The following is a 22446-nucleotide window of genomic DNA, read 5'->3' as shown; positions in this document are numbered from 1 at the left end:
GTAAGATATTGTGGGATGTCCAACTTAGGTTATGAAGTCCTAACGTGTGGGTAATTTCTCAGGTCCGCTTCTACGTCCATCAGTTCGGAATGAACCCGGGAAGCATAAATCTGTCCAGTGTGGAAATCAAGGAGAAGGAAAACGTCACAACGACCCTTTGGTGGAGTTCCAAGAACCTTGGTGATGATTGGCAGCGGGTTGACATCATTCTACCGAACATCACTACTAAGTATAACTCATGTTGAAGCTTGACAATGTAGAAGCTTGACTGTTACCGTATTCCACCACAGATACTACCTACAATTCGAAGCACGCATGGGCATGCGGATCTACTCGGATGTTGCCATCGATGACTTCTCGTTGAGTCCAGAATGCTTTGGGCTCAACATACCGGCCGAGCATCTGGACGGGTACAATTATTGGGACCCGCGAATCGGAGGGATCAAACAGCCTCACAAAGATTTTGTCGGGAAGTCATGTAGGTTCTGGTCTCAGCTTTCCATGATCGTTTTTGATTTTTACTGGAAACTGTTTGCAGATATCGAGCTCAATACGTGCGGTGCGAAAGGGCAGCAAGGACCGACTCCGTCCGATTGTTTGGCGTCGTACAACAACACCGAAGCGTTGAACGCCATCCACGTGATAGACAGTCTACCGTTCAAGGGCATCCAGGCGTGGAAGGTCCCCAACGAGGGCTACTACACGTGAGTGATTTCAGAGATGCGTGTTTGTAACGTTAAAGTCTTAAAACTCCTACTGTTCTGCAGGATCATTGCGAAGGGTGCCGGTGGAGGTCTCGGATCAGGTGGGGTGGGGTCGTCCAGAGGTGCGATGGTGTTGAGCGTGCTGGAGCTCCACAAAGATGAGGAGATCTACATTTTGGTGGGCCAGAGCGGCGAGCATGCTTGCATCAAATCGATGGGACTGCGGGACGAGACTTGCGAGCCCAAGAATAAGCAATACCCGAACGATCTGTTCTTCTCGAAGACCCACCAGGTGAAGAATACAGTGATTGAGGACGGAGCAGGTGGTGGCGGTGGAGGAACCTATGTATTTTTGGTAAGTGGCCATGACTTGTGTATTAAGGACTGAGTCTTATTGATTTGTATTTCACAGCTCAATTCGGCCAACACAGCCGTTCCACTACTAGTAGCAGGTGGAGGAGGTGGTCTTGGAGTAGGTCGATATCTAGACGAAGATATTCAGCATGGAAAAAAGTTTATCCCTGGGAAGAAAGACGTTTCCGGGACAGCTCATTCAGAAGCGGCACGACATGCTGGACCTGGAGGAGGCTGGCGAGCGCAGGCCGACATGGCGTTGGATCCCAACTATGGGGCTTCTCTTTTGGAAGGAGGTCGTGGAGGAGTTCCTTGCTACCAACCACGGGGAACCCATGGTCAGGGAGGCTTCGGTGGAGGTGGTGGGGGTTGCGATACTGGTGGTGGTGGCGGAGGTTACTCCGGTGGCGATACGATGATCAACTCAACGAATGGACAGGGTGGTAGCTCTTTTTTGGCCTCCAAGAGGAACGTACCGGAGTTATCAATGGAACATTCTGGAACAAACAGTGGCCATGGGGCGGTTCTTATTATACCGGCTATAGAGGGATGTGGATGCGATTATCGTTGCGTGGCGCTCGATGAGTACCGTTTTACAGTGGGATGTATCTGTCCAGATGGCTGGACGCTCAAACCTGATAACTATACTGCTTGTGAAAGTAAGAAACTTCGAAGACTTGGTTATATACATCATAACTGAGTTTTTTCTATCTCTTTTCTAGTACAAGCTGAAAAGTATGATATGAAGTACCTTATCATGTTCTTTGTAGCCGTTGTGCTATTTTTATGTGCAGCTCTGGCTGGTCTAATACTCATCTTATGTAAGTACCCTGTGAGGGTCAAGGTGCATCATGTTGCATAATCCTTACTTATATTCCTACCCATAGATAACCGCTATCAACGTAAACGTCAAGCTGCTCTCCGGCACAAAATGTTGCTCGAGCAGGATCTACAGTTGAGTCGATTGCGGACCACCGCGGACGACACTGGACTGACCAACTTCAATCCTAACTACGGTTGTGATGGCATTCTGAATGGGAACGTCGACGTTAAGAGTTTGCCCCAGGTGGCACGCGAGAGCTTGCGGCTTGTGAAGTGAGTTTCCAAGAGGTTGATCCAAGGAATCGTTCTTCTAACCTTCATGTTATGTATTTCTAGGGCCCTTGGACAAGGAGCTTTCGGTGAGGTCTACCAAGGCTTGTACCGACATCGTGACGGAGATGCAGTGGAGATGCCTGTGGCGGTGAAGACTCTACCGGAGATGTCCACTGGTCAAGCAGAGTCTGATTTCCTCATGGAGGCTGCCATCATGGCTAAGTTTAACCATCCAAACATCGTGCACCTGATAGGTGTCTGCTTTGATCGTCACCCGAGGTTTGCGTCGAATTGTTAAAGATAGGCTTGCTATCAGATCTAATCCAATGTCTCTTTGCAGGTTCATTGTCCTTGAGCTACTCGCTGGTGGTGATTTGAAGAACTTCCTTCGGGAAGGTCGCAATAAACCTGTAAGTTTTACACCTACTCTTCTCTTTCGCACAACCCTTCTATTATTCTTTCTTTTTCCACAGGAACGTCCATCTCCTCTCACGATGAAGGATCTTATCTTTTGCGCCCTGGATGTGGCCAAGGGTTGCCGTTACATGGAGAGCAAACGCTTCATCCATCGCGATATTGCCGCACGGAATTGTCTGCTTAGCAGTAAGGGCCCCGGCCGGGTCGTCAAGATTGCCGACTTCGGTATGGCTCGCGACATCTACCGTTCCGACTACTACCGGAAAGGTGGTAAAGCGATGCTGCCAATAAAGTGGATGCCTCCGGAAGCCTTCCTGGACGGCATATTCACCTCAAAGACTGATGTGTGGTCGTTCGGTGTGCTTCTTTGGGAGGTATTCAGCTTGGGTCTGATGCCCTACACCGGACTGCCGAACCGCGATGTGATGCAACTGGTCACCGGCGGAGGTCGCCTCGATGCTCCTCCTGGTTGCCCTAACGCCATCTACCGCATCATGGCCGACTGCTGGAACCCTACGCCCGAGGAGCGGCCAACTTTCTCGAACCTGCTGGAACGACTGACCACCTGTACCCAGGATCCAGAGGTGATGAACGCTCCACTGCCGAGCTTCTTCCGGCCGCCATCCAACGAGCGTGACACAACCATAATGCGTCCGCCTGGAAACGACGACTTCTGCCTGCAAGTTCCCAATTCGTCGGACTATCTCATACCGCTTCCGGGACCGAGAAGCGTAGCTGAACGGTTGCTCAGCGAAGCCACCGGTGTCACCATTCCGGACACCATGGTCACCTGCACTGCTCCGAAAACCGCGTCCCCAAGGATGATGAACGGCCCTCAGTCGCAACATCAAGACGGAAACTCCTGGGAGACTTCTTTCATCCTAGAACATCCAGCGGTGGCGACTATGGCAGCTACCATGCCAACCCAGGATACGACCATGTTGGTCACCGAGAACGGCACCTTGGAAGTTCCCTGTCCAGTGGTAAACACCTTTCTCACCGCATTTCGTCCCTCAAATAACCGATTCTTCCATTCCAGGTCGACAAGCTGATCTCGCTGGATACGCCACAGCAGACGCCAACCAGTATACAACCGCCCATTTCGTTCAGCACTCCGATGACGAACTCGATTGGAACCGGCGGTCCGCTGAATGGTATGGTGCCGCACTGCAATGGGCTGAGTGGGAACCCGAACGGTAACGGTGTGCTGCCGTCGACCCCGTCGCTGGAGCAGATTGAAACGGCCAAGCTGCTCGGTAGCATACCTCCGCCAATCACGCTGGACCCGTCGACGTTGAACAAGCAGCAAAGCGGGTTGGTAGGAGGAACGTCGTACGCCAACATCCGGATGATGAGCGCCAATGCGCTGAACAATGGCGACATAGGCGAGAAGCTGGCTGGCGGGCGGGGTAACGGTGGTGGAGGAGGAAGCATTGGGGTCGGTGGAGGCGGTAGCCACCATCACAGTAATAGCAGCGGGAGTGACAAGAGCGACAACCGGCCGACGGCGTTCACCATCCAGACGTTCAGCGATCGGTACATCAACAATGAGAACCATTCGGAGATAAGCTGTTAAGGTGTGGGAGGGATGCGATAAGGGAGGGTGAGGTGTTTTCTGGAATGTAGGGGTTCATGGGACGAAGAATTTTTAGGAGTTGTGGGAATCGGTTACAGTGATCTTTATAAGAATCTGGGAGATTGTTTGGTGTAGATGCTCGCTTCCGCAGTTCAACTCATCGCTCTTACCAGTCTGCGCATCTACGAACTACTTCTTCAACCTAACAAGCTTTCAGTACAGCTTCCATAAACTCTAGTCGAGGGGTGGATTGACGTTTAATCAGTACCACGTAAGTCCGAGGCATCAACAAGCTGCAGTGGACGCTTCCGTCGATGACCACTTGCAGGTATGCTACACACCCGTATCCGTGTTCGTTGGCAACGATGAAGATTTTTGACTTGGCGTCGCCGATATAGCCGGATGATTACGACCTCCGGCTGCAAACTCGTCCAGCACTTCCACAAATCCAAGGAATTTCTGTCGATTTCTTAGTCCGAGTTGCAGCTAGAATGCCACAGAAGCTGGACGACGATTTTGGCGTGGATAACGAACGGTAACAGCAAGGATTGAAGAAGCCCATGACGCAACTTGCTACGATCCTTTTCGTCGGCCGCTTAGCCTCGTACAGGTGCGGCATCAACTCGTAGCGGTTCATTGTGGAGAACGTGAACTGGTTCGGGTTTGTATTCCAGAATACACCCAGGACTCTCCTTCGCCATCTGTTTGTTTCATCTGAAATGCACCGGTATCACCGGCTTCGTGGTTCTTCCGGCGAGTTGGGCACCCAGTTCAACATTTTGAACCCGTCCATTTTGTTGACAAACCGGACTTCCTGCGCTAGCTTCACTGGTTCACTGCCTCTAATTCGATGTCGACGCTGTCGAAGTAGTAATCAACGTAATGTTCACGTATTATGGTACCAACGCGGGATATTGGACGCCGAATTCTTCGCCGTTTGGGATCTTGTCGACCAAAGTGTCGAAATAACCATTAGGTTGATTCGGCGCGGTTCATCGGGTCCTTTCGGAAGACGAAACGTTGTTTCTGCTTGTCCTCGCGAATCTGCAGCTGGTGGAACATCTCTTTCAAATCCCCACCGAAGGCGATCCGTAATTCGCAAAAGCCAGAGAACACTTTGACCAGTTGAGCCAGCATATCCGAGCCTGTTATCAGCTGTGAGGCTAGGGCAACTCTCTGTACTGCCACTGCCGCATCCTAGACAAGACGAACTTCATCGGACTTCTTCGAGTTTCGACGGTACCACGTTGGGTCGGAGGGAATTCCAGCCAGTTCGTGTGAGGCTTCTAGCAAGATGTAAGTATTCCTTCTTTTGGTACTCATCGATTTGCTTGCGGACGTTCCCTTTCAGCTTCGGGTGCTTTTCCAGCTGCTTCCTTATCCCTCCTAAGATGTAAGGTTTTTCGCACCACGAGGGCGTAGTGCTCATTCAGCGTGCCTGTCTAGATCATATTGACCCTAACATCTTACTAGGGTTAAACGAAGCGCCATTGGGTAGCTGTCCAGAAATGGTAGATTCTCCATTTTCCACAGCAAACCTGTTTCGAAGCGATCGGCAACGCGCTTGATGGTTCGTTCCAGTATTTCTCTTTTGCTGTTTCCTGCGGAATAGTCACCAGTAACCCTTTCAGCGCGTAGTGACTTTTGAGCAGCTGTTGCAGGTCCTCGTTGGTTATCCCATTTTGATACGAACTACAATCGGTACCATAGGCGTATTCATCTTTGCTTCTACCGGCGTGAACAAGTTGCTGTTGTTCGCCTTAACCAGTAACTGTCCATCGTACGAGTTGATGGGCAACCCTCGCATATGTTTGTATTGTTCCGTGAGCTGCTGCGATACAACTTTTGATGTGGCAGCATCAACTTACCGACCTTATGAAACATGTGTAACAACATCTTGCTGCCTGTTGCGACGCACACAGGCTTTCTGTATGGGAATATTCCACTCTCGAAATGTTTCCCGTCCACCGGATGTCCAATCGCTCTTGTATTGTGATCGCGCTCAGACTGCCGGCAAGCCTTTTCTGCACCACCGCGACGGAAGCACCAGGAACGCCCGTACGGAAATCGTTTCTTCTCTTGGAACTCTTCGGATGTCACAGTAACTCTCGGAGCTCGGAACTCTCGAAAATGACCGAGGTTGCAGCGGATTTCGAACTTGCTCTGCCCACCATGCCCGATGAGGCAGACATGGCGCAACTGCTCACGGGTCACCAGCTTCAAGTACTCAGCGTATCGCAACTTCTTTAAATCACCACAGTGTCCATTAACCCAAGAGCGGTCACGTCGTATACTGAGTACACGCAACATGAAAAATGCACCTTTGGGGTACACAGCTTGAGCGTGGTGTCGCTGAAGATGCTTGAAGACGCGATTGCTCGAGGGTTAACCGATACATCTTGCACGGTTTCCTCTTTTCGCTTGCGTTTGCAGCAGAACCGCTGGCTTCGCTGTGACAGTACAGTCCAGCTTTCTCCTTCGGCTTCATCTTTCGGCTTTTTTTGGGGAACTGCTTTCGACGACGACTGTGGACTGACTTCACAGGCGTCTGTCCCGACGTCCATCAGGAATTCTGTCAACGTCCGCAGCGTTGTTCCTGATCCGGCAGCTTGGCAACCAGAGACTTTATCAGTAGCGGGTTGACGAGGTATTGCCGTAGATCCGCTGCCTCCAGAAGGCCGCATAGTTGCTTCATCGTGTTTCCAAATGGAACAAAACTCCTCAAATTACTCTGCTTCGGAGGTTCCAGCTGATTCGCCTTGTCCAGAAGGCTTTGAAGCAGTTGCTCTGGGCGGCAGTAATGCAATGGCATGTGAGATGGTTTCGTGAAACAGTAACTGGGGCTTCTTAAATTGCCATCAAGTTCTTATGGCTGGACGCTTTGTTGGTCGTGTAGAAAACGGGTCACTGTGCCGGTTTGCCGGTGAATGTTGGGAGTTTGTATGTTAATTCCTTCCTTGCGGCCAGCTAGGACTTTGATGATTTGGTCTTTTGTTACCCCTAGTCTTTAGTGGCTGACACTCGTCGCGTTCTTGGACGTCTTACTTTCTCGGAACACTTTTCCTTACTCTTATTTCCGAACTCTGGCTTGACAGATCGGAATCGTCGAAGTTTCGTCGTTCTCGTGTTATGCTTCGGTGCTCTCATAGTGTCACGTTAGCTTTCTCACGTTATAATTGATTTTGCCGGAAGAACCCGTTCGCGACACCTTCTTGACAATTTTCGGTTTTGACCTTTGATACGAAAGTTTCGCCAACTATTCATCCATGGCCGCCATTTACATCTCGCATGACTCCTGGCTCATCTTTAGCCACTGAATCTGCTCCTTCTTCTTGGAGTATCAACGCTTGCCATGTCCTTTATTCCTGTTTTTCCTCAGTACTTCAATTCCATCATTCGCTGCTCGAACTCACGTCGCATCCTCGTTTTTCTTCCTACGCAGCTGCATTGCTGCATCCAAGTCTTCTTACTGTTGCTTCTGCTTCTCTTCTAGTGATCGCACCTTCGTTGAAGCAAGATTTGTCAAACTCGTTGTCGTTTTTCCGGGTGCGAGCCTGCTTCTTGGCGTTCTTCTCCTTCGGCTGGTTCTCTCTGCTCTCTGCTGACCTTCTCCTGTCATGTCTTGTTTTGGCAGTCAATTCTTCGACAGTTTCCCTCCTCAATGCCTACGCAACGGATGTGGAATCATTCCGAGCATCCTTCACAGTCCACCATCACCTCAATTTAGATGAAATATTGAAAAAGAACTCTGCTTAGGACTACGTAGGACGCTAACTTTTGCTGAAATAAAAGAGTGACTGAGAACTCCATTCCAGAAAACACTTCACCAGCTCAAGAAAGAAGATACGAATAAACAACAATGGGTTTCAAAGAATTCAAACTAAACATCTGCCTCTGGCAACACGAACACATTATTTTGAAATGTCAAAACCGTTTCCCCAAATAGGAAACAAACAGCTGCATGAAATGTGTCAAGAACATGCTCGTGTGGAATTATCGATAGGGTAAAACTGATTGTAAAGAGAGAAGAAAAACGAGAGCATAACTAGGCAGGTTAATAATAATCATGATTATAAACTATTGGTGGCATCACTAATTTAACAAGGTATTTCGTAACGAAAACTAGTGTACATATAGGTGAAATTGTCGAAAAACAAAACAAGAACAGAATAAGAACGCTAACACACTACAATGCGCTACAATGTGCTGCAGTGGTAACGGTGGTAGAAGTGAAATGGATACGAAGCATAACCAAACCGCGAAGAATACATCAGCCCAAAACCAAGAAGCAGAATGACATCCAATGACTGAGGTGCTACAATACCTACTGATGAACGCAAAACACGGATTGGTTTCTGGGTTCCCATGCATGCGGATTCAGATCAAGACGAAACAAGAACGCTCGCAGCAAGAACGAGAATGGACGGATGGATGTGAATGTGTGCGTGCGTGTGAGAGCGCGAGAGAATTTGGATCCATGGTTGAATCACTATTGTTTCGGAACTGTGCTCAATTTTTTGTTTCGAAAGGCGCAAACAAGAGTAGGTATTAATCGGATGAGTAGGAGAGAAAACTAAAACGCTCATAATGCCTGATTTGTGTTTTTGGATAAAAGTAAGATTTTGACGTTTATTGCTGCTGGAATTATTGTCGCTACTCATTGTATGCATACGTTGTTACAGAAATAAGAGGAAATGAATAGCTTTACCTTACGTTAAGTGTGAGCAATCGCCAAGTATGGTGGATAGTTAATTCTAAAAGTAATCCGATGATAATTTAAAAAACGATTGCTAGCGGAATCGGTTGGAAAAAGATTTAAAATAATAATGTTTGCTCAATATTTATTCAGATGCAACGTGTAAGCAGAAGAGAATAGACAAGAGAATAGTGCTTTTGAATTGGATTTGGTTTTGTTTAAGGCTGCTGACATCGGGAAAAATGTTCACCAGGTTATGTAATGTTTTCTCCTAGGTATTCTTGGATTTCATTTAACGTTCATTATAGGGATACAGCTTGTCGCGTTCGGTATTTTTAATTATAGAAATCTCAATTGCTGAGCGTTCGGTAATGGATTTTTACCAAAATTTTGCAAAAAAATACGAAATTCCGATAAAATATTATCATTTATCTGTCATATTCGGTAAAAGTGGATAAGTTTAAATCTGGCAACACTGCCACACTACCCAGTCAGCCAGTGATCGTATTAGATGTTGCATAAGATGTCGAAGTGGAGGCGATATGCGTGCATCTTACATGCGCCTAAATGGAGGCATGCACGCATATGGCCTCCACTTTATCATCTTATACAACATCTTATACGATAACTGGTTGTCTGGGTAAAAACCGTGCGTGGTGATGACGACAATAAAAATGGTAAGCTCTTGTCGAATGCGTGTTAGTATGAGAGCCTGACAATCACAAGGATCTTGGTTCGCCACCGGTCGCTCGCAGTATTGTTTTAAGGTGCCATGGTGAATGTGAAACGTAGTGAAATTGTACAGGATTTTCTTTAAAAAAATCACCAGGGATTCTTTCAGAAATACTTCGAAAGTGTCCCTCAGAAATTCACAGATATTTCTTCAGAAGTTCTTTTAGGGATTCTATCACAAATATTTCGACGAATTTCTTCATGTATTATTCCAGGAATTTCTCCACAGTTTGCTTCAGAAATTGCTTTAGGGACTTTAGTCAAGAAATCCTTCCAGATATTTTCCAAAACTTTTTGGAATCTCCACAGGTATCATCTGGAATACTTTTAGGGAATCTAAATTTAGAAACTCAATTGGAATTGCTAAAAAATGCTAAATTTAGAATTGCTGAAAAAAATCTCTGGAGGAGCCATTGAAGGAATCCCAAGAGATATTTCTGATACAGGAGAAATTTTAAAAATATCCTTAGTAGACACTTCTGCAGAAATATCTAAAGGATTTGTTCGAGGAATTCCTGGAGGGACTCGTGGAGAAATTTTCGCAGCATTTTATTAAAAAATGATTAAATGGAATCTTATGAAAAAAAATCCATGGGCGAACTTCGAAGGAATCCCGTGCAAAAAATCCTAAAGAAACCATTAACATACTGAAAGAACCCGTGGAGATGTTGATGAAGAAATCGTTGAAGAAAATTCAGATAAAACCTTAGAAGGTATTTTTGAAGAAATCCCAGGGAAATTTCTGAAGAAAACTCAGGAGCTATTTCTTATGATATTCCTGGAGGAATAGCAAAGGCAACTTCTTGGGAAATGGTTGGTGGAACGCCAAGACAATTTTTTTAGGATGCTTTGGTAGAGTTCCTGGAGAAATCCTTCAATAGAGTTTCTGGAAGTTTGTCATATTAAAAATATCCTGGAAGAGTCCGAAGAATCTCTTGAGAAATTTCCAATGAAACTGCTGTAGAAAATCCTAGGCAACATTTCTGGAGAAATTTCTGAATCCCTGGGAAAAATCCTTAAGGTATTCTTGGAGAGAATGGTGGAAGCATTTCTGGGGAAAATAATGGAACTCCTGAAAGAATACTCATTTTTATGTTTTGTGCTAACGTAAGAACTAACTGACATTCACAAGACGCGACGCGAGACAAGACAAACACTTATCGTTCTTACAATCGTCAAAGGGTTTAAAATTTATTTTTTCTGTCGACCGGTTTCGGGCGCGATGTTGCCCATCTTCGGGACAATGTCCGACATTGTCCGACATTGTCCCGAAGATTTGTCTTGTCTCGCGTCGCGTCTTGTGAATGTCCTGAAAGAATGTTTGTATGAATTGCTGTACGAATTTCTGCAGGAATCTCTGGAGGAATTCCTGCTGAACTTTCTGGCGGTTGATTTCTGGAGACATGCCTAATTTCAGATAGAATCTTTGAAGAAATTCCCAAGGTAACCTCTGAAGGAGTTCGTGAATACATGTACACATTTTTGAAGGAAATGCCGGAATATTTTCTTAAGAAACCGCAGGCTGAAAAAGTAATCTAAATAAAACGTTGAAAGAACTTCTGAATGCGGAGATGAATCAATCTAGAGCTGGAAAATAATACAGAAATGTAAAATTTCTGGATCTCTATAGAAATATATCCCTGGAGAAACTCTGATTCCTTCAGAAGGATTTTCTGAAGGACACACTGGAAGAATCTATGAAGGTATCTCAGGTCGAGTTTCAGCAGGAATACATCTTTAAACGGATTGTTGGTTGAGTATCAAAAAAAATATTAGGCAACTTCCGTAAAGAATTTTTGAAAAATTCATTGCAATCATCCTACAATAATTTCTGAAGATATCCATAGTGCATTTTTTACGGAATCCATAGAAGATGTTCTTAAAGAATCTCTGAAGATATTTTTGTAGAAAACCTTAGAAGAATTTCTTAGGAAAACTTTGATGACTTTTTTATGAATCCCAAGGAGATTATCTCGAAGAATCTTAAGGATAATCTTTAGAAATTCTTAAAATAATTTTTAATTGAAATTTTGGAAGATGTTTTAAAGAAATTATTTGCGAAATTTCTAAATGAATTAAGAACTATCGTTTTTTCAAAATAAATCGCATAAAGGACCTACTGGAAGAATTTAAGGAAAGATTTCTGAAGAAAACCATGAAGCTATTTCTGAGGAAACTCATGGAACTGTGGTGGAATTTCTTTAGCAATGCATGGATGACTTTATTATAAAAATATCCCTGAGGAACTTGCCATAGGAGTCCATGGAAAATTTTCTAAGAAAAATCACCAAACAGAGTTTTATAAAGGAACTCATGGAACACAATTGAAATGATTCTATGGATTTTCTACAGAAACCTTTGGAATAATTCTTAAAAGGATTCACCGAAAGAATCTCTGGCGGAATTTGAAGGTTTCGTGAAAGACTTCACTGGAGTAATTTCTGTAGAAATCCTTGAAAAACTTTCTGGAAGAAATCGATGGTAGATTTTTTGAAGAAATTTGAGAAGGGGTTTCTAAATGAATACTTCGAGAAAATTCTGGAGGAATTTCTCGAAAAATTACTGCAGAAATTCCCAAAAGATTTCAGATTAAATTTGTGGAAGAATTCATGCACCACAAAAGCTCTGTAGTTCTTCAAAGTTGGATTTCACTGCTGCAGAATGCAGTAAAAGCTGTTCAGGTAATCAAATCATTCGCTTTTTACCGTCTGTAAAATGTTTGTTTACAGCTGCCTTCACCTGGGGAGGATGCAAGCAAATGTTTGCGTGGGTTTTCTGCATATTTCACAACTACAGAGAAAAATTTCTTCGTAGCACTGTGATGGTGTACTATGATCTGGTGGGGAAAAATAATAATTGAAATATTGTCGTCGTTATTCTAAAGTTACATCCATCTCAATTTAAAACTTTCTGTTCAATCGTACTTTGTATAGGGAAGTGGAACCATCTCGGCAGGGGTCCTATTTTGGGCATTTTTCTGCTATAACTCAGCCAATTCTAAACCAATTGTCACAATTTGTGAAACGCGATGAGATACGTATAGTATCTAGCCGTGTACAAAATTTCAAGTCTATTGGTTTGGAATTGATTGAGTTACAGCGAAAGAGTGCCCAAAATACCAACCGCTGCCGAAGTGGTTCGTTACCCTATTTATGTGATTTGATTTGGATTGCGAAGAATTTGACCCAGTTTTCGAATAAACACTTACAGCCAAATAACATGACCAGTTTATGTACCATTGTGTCACGTAGTTTTGTTCTGCCCGACGTTTCGGCACTTTGTATTTGGTCTTTTTCAAGGGTGGAACTGTCTACCATTCTTCGTTTTTGTATATTGCCACCTCGTGCATAGGAGCTTCCTGTATTCAATTTTAAACATTTGTACATTTCTTTAGTAAAAAAGTGGGGACAAACTATTTTTAACGACCGTCACTACACTGTTCATTGAGATATTGTTCAACTGTTATTTTGAAGATGGTGTGCCTAGTCCACTGTCCGCATAAACAGTCAAGTTTGACACGTCATTGCCCAATACATCCAGCCCTACGGTCGCCAATTAATTAAGTTTTCGATCGAAATTCAGCGTAGACTGAGTTCCTAAACCCTTCGGTGGCAGCTCTTTCAAGTATCCCTTTGCCTTGGACATCTAATTTTGCAGCCAAAACCCTCCTTTAGACATTAGCTGCTCCAAATCTTGCAACAACAAGGTGGCTTCCAGCTCGGAATCTGTCCCATCGACGTGATTGTCCCAGGGGTGTAAGGTCCTATCCTCTACGCCCACCCAAACATGCCCACCTGCGCGCCAGCTACCGTATTACCCCGCTAATACGACACCGACTGTTGTCGAATAACCGGGGTAAACTTTTAATTCGACAAACTCGTCACCCAACACCACTTTGCTCATTGAAATTTGCCAAGTCTATTTTTGTTTTTGTTTTGATTTCCGGATTTGTTATGAAACATAATTTCTACAGATATTGCGGCCGTGTGAATGAAAACTCGTTCTTTCTACGATTGTCGCCTTCCTCAGTTCATTCCGGTTGGTCTCCAGGCGGTTTGGGTGTCGAATAGCACCAGCTCAGAACTTCCGGAATGAGCGGAGAAATCCCAGGATAAAGTTTCTGGAGTAATTCCTCGAGGAAACACCGAAGGAACTTCTGGAAGAATCGTAGAAAGATTGCCTTGAATCATCCCAAGAGTTTTTGAAGGAACCCCAGGAGAAATTATAAGAAAAAAAACCCTAGAAGAATTAGGTATTACAGTAAGAATTCCTGAATGAGTCCTGGGAGAAATTGCTGGAAGAACCACAACAGGAATCGCATTGAAGGATCTAGCTGGAACTCCTTCAAGAAAATCAAGAAGAGCTTCTGAAGGATTTCCATGAGAAATTTTTGGGGGAATCCTGAGATAAAATCTAAGCTTTTCCAGGAGTTCTTCCGGTGATTGCTCCAGGAACGTCTTCAGAGATTTTATTCAGGAATTCCAGCTGGGATCTTTTAAGCAATTGCAACTGTAGTTCTGCCAACAAATCCTCCTAGGACTCCTTCAAAAGCTCTTGTTTTCATTAGTACCTTCAGGAGTTCTTCTAGGAATTTCTCTAGAGATTTCTTGTGGGATTTATTCAGAAATATTTGCTGGGATTATTTAAGGCAATATTTTGAACATTCTGCAAAAAGTTCCTCTGGTGATTCCTCTAGGAATTCATTTAGAGACTTTATCGCGAGATTCCTTCACTAGTTTCTTATGGGATTCCTCCAGGAATTCATCGAACAACTCTTCCTGCGGTTCTTCTAGCTATTCTTGCTAGGACTCCTCCAGAAATGCTAATTGTGAAAGTTCAAAAATACTGCTAGGAATACTTCTAGAGCATTCTCTTGGCTTTTTGCTGGGATCCTGCCAGGCAACCATCCTGGAATTCTTGCCATAATTTCTTCGATTGTTCTTTCTGGGATTTTTCCAAGGAATCATTCAATAATTTCTCCAAAGATTTTACCTAAAGATTTTCCAGAAAGTCCTCATGAAATACCTGCAGAAATTCCTCTTGTCCTTCCTCCAAAGATACATCAACCAACTTCTCCTGCGGTTCTTCCAACAATTCCTCTCTCAGGAATTTAGACTTTGGTACCTATGGTTTTTCTAGCGATTCCAATAGAATTTTATCCTGGCATCCTGGCTGGATTATTTCCGGGAAATCTGCATGAGATTTTTTCAGCATTTCCTCCTGGAAATTCTTCAGGACGTTTTCTATAAGTTCCTCCAGAATACCTCTACCGGTTCTTCCAGGAACTTCTCTAGATATCCAGATATTTTTTCTGGGAATTTTTCTTTGGATTCCTTTGGGAATTCTTGAGGCGGTTACTTTAGAAAGCCCTGCATAGTTTCCTTCAGCAATTCCTCCTAAAACTTCTGCCGAAATTTATACAATGATAAATCCCTGAATCCTTCTAAGAATTCCTTCAGAGATTTTTCTTAAGATTCTTCCTGAAGTTCCTCCGGAGATTTCTCCAGGTATTTTTATTCAGAAATTTTATTCAAAGATTCCCCCATAAATTTCTCATGGGATTCCTCCAGGAGCTCCTATTGGCCTTCCTGAAGGAGTTCCAGCTGGATTCCTCAAACCAATACTTTTTCCAACAATCCCTCCCACGACTCATCCAGAACTTTTTACTGTAATACCTCTCGGAAATCATATAGGGTTTCTACTTATAATTTCACCTGAGGTTCCTTCGAAAACTTTTGAGATGATTCAAGCCAATCTTTCTACGATTCTTCCAGAAGTTGCTTTGGTGTTTCCACGAGGAATTACTACACAGACTGTGTCCTGGAATATCTAAGAAAAATCCCATGAAATTCCTCCAGGAGCTCCAGTTGGGATTCCACATGCGATTCCTACTGTGAATGCCTGCTAGGACTCCTCCAGAAAGTTTTACTGTGATACCTGAAGGGAAACTTCTATAGATTTCTCTTGACATTCATGCTGGGATATTTTCGGAAATGCCTCGGGTGATACTTCTAGTGTTTTTTCTAATGACTAGTAGGTATTACTAGAGAATTTTCTTGTGAAATCCCATAAGGAATGCTTGGAGGAATCCTAAAAGATGTTCTTTGAATATATACCAGGAGGAATGTCTAGAGATATCCCTGGAAGAATCTTTAGAACTATTCTGGAGAAATCCATGAAAGAGTCCCTGAAGGAATCGCAGGCAATCAATTCTTAGAGGTAGGCCGAAACGAGTTCTTGAGGGAATCCCATGAGAAGAAATCCAAGGCCAAAATCTCGGAAGGAATTCCTGGAGGAATAGCCTGAGAAACTTCTCGGAGAATCACTGGAAGATTGTGCAGCCTCTATTTATTACGTAGCACTAAAATCGAGATTCTCTGATTCCCTCCCCCCTCCGTAAAGCTTTTTTGTATGAAAATACTCACAATTTTGTATGGGCCGTAACGTTCGGCTGTACTCCACCCTTCCCCCTAAAGCGTTACGTAATTTGTGGTCGACGCATTGTCTTTAATAACCTCACCAAGAATTCATGAAAAAAAACAATATAAATCTCGAGAGAAATTCCTAGAAGAATTGCGGGAGGTATCATAGTAGGAATTTCTAGAATAACTCCTTGATGATGCTGTTTATTTATCTTACAAAAATTGACTCCGGGACCACCGGAACCAATTCCCGTGAAATCCGCTTATCGGTTCCATAATGGCCAAAAGTATATCGGATAACACAAAACCAGTTCAGAATGATGTATCTTGAAGAATCACGAAGTTTGAGCTGTCGTATGATGGTATTGAATCATTTTCAAAAAATGACCCGGAACCGGTTCCCCGGAACATCCGTAAAACTGGTTAAATGGCACCAGTGACCAGGATGGACTTCCAGATATATGTTTCTATCATTCTAGTTCATTTGGGTCTAAAAACTAAACTGTTCTCATATCGAAAATACACTTTTTCCAATATGGCCAATTCCAATGACCCATTTTGATTCCGGAATAACTCCGGAACCAGGTGGTCATTCCAAAAATCCCTGGGTAATCCCTAAACTAGAAGGATATGCGCTTCATGTCTCAAAATTATGTTGAAAAATATTGAAAAACAAAAAAAGTTATAGCGAAAAAGTGTTTTTCCGCACTCTTGTTAGGGGGGTTGGTAACGGAGGGTTAAAAACGTTTCTGAGGGTATTTCAAAAAAGTAGAAAGCAGAAGCAGGAGTAGCTTTTCACGTTTGACTTAAAAATTGCCAGACAAGATACTCCGATTTTAAACTGTATCGGATCGTCTCAACTACAGAAGAATTTCTGAAGCAATTTTCCGAGAAATTCTTGGAAAAATCTCGGACGACAGAGGTAAGCCGGAAGAAATTCTAAGGAAAGTTCAAGCAAGCTGGTTTGGCAGTCGTTCGACACGATGTACCGAAGTTTTGCTGTGCGGAAATGTCTCTAATTCGAACGAATTTCCGAAAGAATCTCCTGAGAAGTTACTGAAAAAAACTGGGAGAAATCAAATTTTCAGAAAAATTTTGGAAAAATTAACGGGAAAGATTTGGGAAGAATTTATGTATAAATTCTTGAAAACTCCAAAGGAGGTTTTCGTAGAACTCTCTAAGAAATCTTCTTGGTGATTCTTGAAAGAAAAAAAAAACTTTCAGAGAAAATTAGAACATAAGAAACAATGGCTGTTAAAACTCACGAGAGAATCACCACAGAAGTTTCCGAAGGAATCTCCAGAGAAATTATTCAATGAATCTGGGAGAAACTCCAGAACTCACGGGACAAATCTGGAATAAATCTACGATAGAAGTCGGGAAGAATGTCTGTATAAATTCTTAAAAACTCCATAGGGATCGCTGAACAAGTCGCTGACACAACTCTTAAAGAAATCCCCTTATTAATTTCTTGATGAAAATCTAAAAAAATCTTGAAAAATCCGAATCTTGATCCAATTACATGAAACATTCCCTGTAGATGAGGTGATCTCTCAGAAATTACCAAAACAAACCAAGGAAGAATTTTTGAGGTATAATTCACAGAAAAATTATAGCGGGAATTTCTTCAAGAGTCCCTCACGGATTACCCGAATAAACCACTGCCAGGAATTCTCTAATAACTTTTGAAGAAAAAATATCCTGTTGAAATTCCTGAAGATTTCGCTAAGGAAAAACTGCAGAAATTCAAATGAATTAAGAACTTATTTTGTGAATAGAACAAGTAGAATTCCAGCAGGAACTCTTGAGTAGTATCAATTCATAAACTTATCTCCGGAGGTTTGAAAGCAAGAAACGGAGAAATTCCACAAAATTTCTGATTTGGTTTTTGCATATTTCTAAAATAATTGCAATATTTTTTTTCGAAAAATTCGTAAAAAAAATCCTGCTCTAAACATTTTTTGAAGAGCTATAACGAAAGTGCTGGATAATTTTCTAGATGGATCCAAATAATGATTAAGAAAAGATTTAAAATTGTTAGCAATAAATTTCTTGACAGATTTCTGGATCGCAGTAGAACATTTAAAGCGGATTCCAATTCGGTAACCTGTTTTTAGGGTTTAATCAAAAATAGGCAATATGGTTCAAAAAGTGTTCCGAAATAGAGTCTACTAACAGTCTGTACGCATTATCCAACAAGAAGATTCTTCAAAAAAGCGCTCAATTGATCTTGTTTCCGGATTTCATTACTTGATGATGACTAGGAAGCAATTATAGCAATTTCTAAAGAAAAATACAAAGTTTTAGATTTTTGTTTTATTGTATTAGGATTCCAACAACTTTTTTTAAGTAGTTTCAATTAGTCCAAAAGACTTTTTTTAAGTAGTTAGCCAATAAATCTTGAATCATTCGAATTCCTAATATATGGCAATTTGATGATCTTCATATTAAGTCACCAGCAACGAACATTTTTCCCGCTGTACAGCAGTTTTAGTTGTTGGAATTTTCCAAATTTGCTTCCAGTTATATACATTGCAACTAAGTTGCTCAAGTAGCTGAACCAGAATCACTGGGTTATGTAGTGTTTGTGTATATGTTAAGTAAAACTCAGCCTGGCGCTGAAGCAGAACTACGTGAACTGCGATCAAATCCCGGTTGTCCGAGAAGAAACCAACCGAAGAGATAAGAGTATTACATTTAGGACAAATGCAAAGCTGGAGAAGAGAAATGCGGAAAACACATATATTCAGGTTAGTGAACAGAATTTAAACCTAGCTGCTAATAAATACAAGAAAAATACATGTAAACAAGGTGGAAATAATTTATTAAACCAAAACAAATAAATCGTAAGCAACGAACTAACTGTCAAGAAACATAAACCACTAAAAACGCTCATTAAATGAATGTTAAGTCGCTGGTTGGCAAAAGAGTGCGACGAAAGCATTCAGTATTTAAATAAACACTTTCTAATAATCTACTTGAATGTTAGGCTTAATACCAAACACTAACAAATGTCATCAAACCGAATGTCAAAGGGCAAATAAATGGCAAATGGACAAAACATAAAGCAGGATGCAAAAAGAAACCGAATAACCCTAAAACAAAATAGTCAATGTGTCTTTGTGATGTACGGATAACAGAAATAATGCATTAAAAAACATTGCCATACAAATTCATGTACCACAATTACATAAACATTTACGCTCCCTTCATACACACGCAAAAGCATGCGTATTGTAAGATAAACGAAAAAGAGCGAAACAAAATGTCAACAACGCCACCCATTTGTCATTGTCAGTCATTCTCAAAACAAAGCATGCCATGATACGCATCCACAGAAACATACATCCACTGAAACGTAAAACAAGCCAACGTGAAACCAGAAAGATGCTTACACATTTAATCTAGCTCTAACCTCTACCGTGGTAAGTATAGAGAGAACAAAAAATAAATAAAAACACAAAAGCAAACTTTGTACACAAAATGCTAATTAATTTTGATAGAATTGTACAGGATAATCAGTTTACTAAGCGAGACACGGGAGCTTAACTTCCCGGCCAGACGGCGGTGGTGGAGCGGAAGTGACGAGAAAGGAATTTTTATATAGAACATAAAACAACTATTTGAGGGAACCACAATGACACTGAAAAAAAAAACAAACAAAATCCGATGTAAATGCCATACGTTACCACACATTTTGTACCAAAATAAAATGGGAAACACAACACAAGTATTGAAGTAATAATGAAGAAACACATCCGCGGTACATGGGGACGCCTATCCCGGATCCAGATATGCTTTAAAAGCATCTCCAGCGGGCGGGGACAAAGAGTGTCCGTGTTCTTAAAAAAGTATATTAACAATGTGGCGCTGGTTTTGACGGAAAATGTCGATATCGTTTGTGTATATCTACTGGTAAAAATTCACTAACAAACAAGCAACTGAAAAAGAACACGATCGACACCTAGCAGGTGTGGATGTAAAAATTTTGATAATTTTAGCCAAATTTTCAATAAATTTATTTTTGTATTGAAAACCACAAAAAACGAGAAAAACAAAAAGCAGCAATGTAGGCGCACACAAGCGTGATACACGCCATATGCGCAGGAAGAAGAATTTTCTTAGAAATCGATTTATTAGAAAATCGAATACACCAGTTTTTAAGTTATTTCATGATGGAAATAAAAATCCCATTTAGGAAAAAGAAGCCAAGTGAAATAAAATGAAGAATACCATAGATAAATTTAAAAAAACAAACAAACACATTGAAATCAGTGTTTAAGTCAGGTGAGGTGAAAAACATGAATGCTTTAATTGATATATGTATATACAGAAACAAACCTATAAAAAAAACCACACACGATGTCATGACAAGAATTAACGTGAAAATAAACACGCAAAAAACACAGTGTAAGTTAAAAAAAAAACAGAAAAGAAATATTAATGTTATTTATTTATTGATATTTATGTATAAAAAAAAACAAAAGAAAATAAACCAACATAAAATAACACTACAAAGAGACCCAAAACAAAACCGATAGAAAAGTGCGATGCAAAAAGAAATGAACTCATCCATTCGACTACACTGCAGCAAAGCAAAAAAAAAAACGAAATACAGGATAGGTTTTGACGCGTTGGAAAACCGCTGTTGAGAGAACCACGCGTGAGTGAAAAAAAAAATCAAGAAATGTAGGCGAGAAGAATGATTATAAGCGAGCAAGTGAGGGAATGTACGACAGAAAATGAAAAATAAAACAAAAGTGATGGAAATGAAATCTTATCATACAGACTAATAAATAATAATGACGAAACGGTTGTTGTTGTAGTTCTACTAAATAGAAAAGAAAGATGATTGTCTCTGTTGATTAAAGCTATACATCTGGAGTAATAGGAGAGATCGGTCACAAAGGCAAGAAGCATGTGCCTAACGAGTGACGATAGACGTGAGTCAGGTTGAATGTAACTTCCCCATGGCACCTAATGACCCATCTACACTCAAAATCAACCTGTGGGTCCTTTGATGACACTGTCCTACACACGCTTACATTAGGCCGTTGAGGTATTTACGTACTTGCCACCCTTGGGCTCATTATTGGCCTATACGTACGTTCCGATGACACGATATTGTGGATTTAGCACCAAATTGATGTCGGAAGTAACTTCATTTACTTCCGCTGCCCATCCTATGCGTTAAACATAACGTCGGAAGTAGTGCGCTGAAAAGAGCATCAGATTTACTGAAATTGTAACATAAGGCTGAATTTCAAAAGGCTGAATGCACAAAAGGCTGTATACGAAAGGCTGAAATCAAGAACATGTAACATAAGGCTGAAATTACAAAAGGCTGAAAATTTATAAGTTATAGCACGTCTACCTTTTCTTGGAAAAGGCCCGAAATGAGATCGAGCCTGCTTCTCAGCTTTGGCATATCGTGATAATATTCATATCGTTAATTTATCCTTTTTTAACATAAGCTATTCTTTTGAGTCATGTTGTTTAGGAAATGGTTATCATTACGGCTACTAAAACAAAGTCATCGGAGATTTTCGCTTCTTTGAAATATATTCTATTCTTTTGGAAAATATTGTCTTAGCTATGTAGGCAATCAATAATCCATAGCATTATGGCCAGTCGTAAAATTTTCCGATTCAGAACAGTAACATAGAACATAGTATCCTTAAAATGGCTTAGTTTAGCCAACCATGAACTAGGGACAAGCTCAAGCAAAACCAATGCGAGTGCATCAGCAGAGCAACAAGCAAATCTTCAAATAGAGTGTAAAATCAATGAATGTATGTAATTATTCACAATTGGCGTGATCTGTTTGTCTGAGTTGTTGGTGTTGAGATTAGCCTTTAGGTTGGTGCGTTTAAAAACTAGTCGAATCACTGTTTCAGCCTTATGTTGTTTCAGCCTTTTGATGCATTCAGCCTTTTGTTATTTCAGCCTTTCGTAGTGCAGCTTTTTGTACGTAACCCGATTAACTGTACACACTGAAAAAAGGGACATGGTAATCCTGACTATATCGAGGGTCAAATCAAAAACTTTTACCACTTGATTTTGGTAGACCACACGCTATGTCTGAACTATAGATTATAAAAATTGAATGTACATCGGGTTTTTTCCGTAGAATATCAGAATTCATGCTGTATTATCATATGCAGAAAGTTTCAAAATATTTGATCGGGGAAATTTTGATTTTTTCATCTTTTTAGCTGTTTTTCATACAAATTTGCATGAAATTCTCATTTTCGGCGAATTTCTCTCCCATACAAAATGTTTGGAAAAATTTTCACCGATAGAATATTTTGAAACCTTCTGCAATTGAAAATATAGCTTGAATACTGATGTTTGATGGAAAGAAACCCGATGTACATTCAATTTTTATATTCTGCTGGTTCAGACATAGCGTGGACCATGCTTCGTAATTGAAACAACCATTGAAGGGTT

The 22446-nt window shown here is 41.7% G+C and overlaps 1 protein-coding gene across 1 annotated transcript in view; it reads left to right on the top strand.

The window, feature by feature from the left end:
* LOC109422212 (tyrosine-protein kinase receptor) overlaps positions 1-20811 on the top strand; it is a 251711-nt gene extending 230900 nt beyond the window's left edge. The window contains exons 7-17 of the mRNA XM_029852281.2: positions 63-229; positions 291-478; positions 539-704; positions 768-1059; positions 1117-1717; positions 1781-1879; positions 1946-2153; positions 2217-2432; positions 2494-2563; positions 2627-3553; positions 3610-20811. Of these exons, the coding sequence (XP_029708141.2) occupies positions 63-229; positions 291-478; positions 539-704; positions 768-1059; positions 1117-1717; positions 1781-1879; positions 1946-2153; positions 2217-2432; positions 2494-2563; positions 2627-3553; positions 3610-4146 (3471 nt within the window). The 3' untranslated portion in view covers positions 4147-20811. The remainder of the gene's footprint in view (positions 1-62; positions 230-290; positions 479-538; positions 705-767; positions 1060-1116; positions 1718-1780; positions 1880-1945; positions 2154-2216; positions 2433-2493; positions 2564-2626; positions 3554-3609) is intronic.
* The last annotated feature ends 1635 nt before the right edge of the window (positions 20812-22446 follow it).

Source organism: Aedes albopictus, chromosome 3, assembly GCF_035046485.1.
Source record: "Aedes albopictus strain Foshan chromosome 3, AalbF5, whole genome shotgun sequence".
Lineage (NCBI taxonomy): Eukaryota > Metazoa > Arthropoda > Insecta > Diptera > Culicidae > Aedes > Aedes albopictus.
Note: the sequence above shows the minus strand (reverse complement) of the source record. Positions and strands in the feature narration are given on the sequence as shown.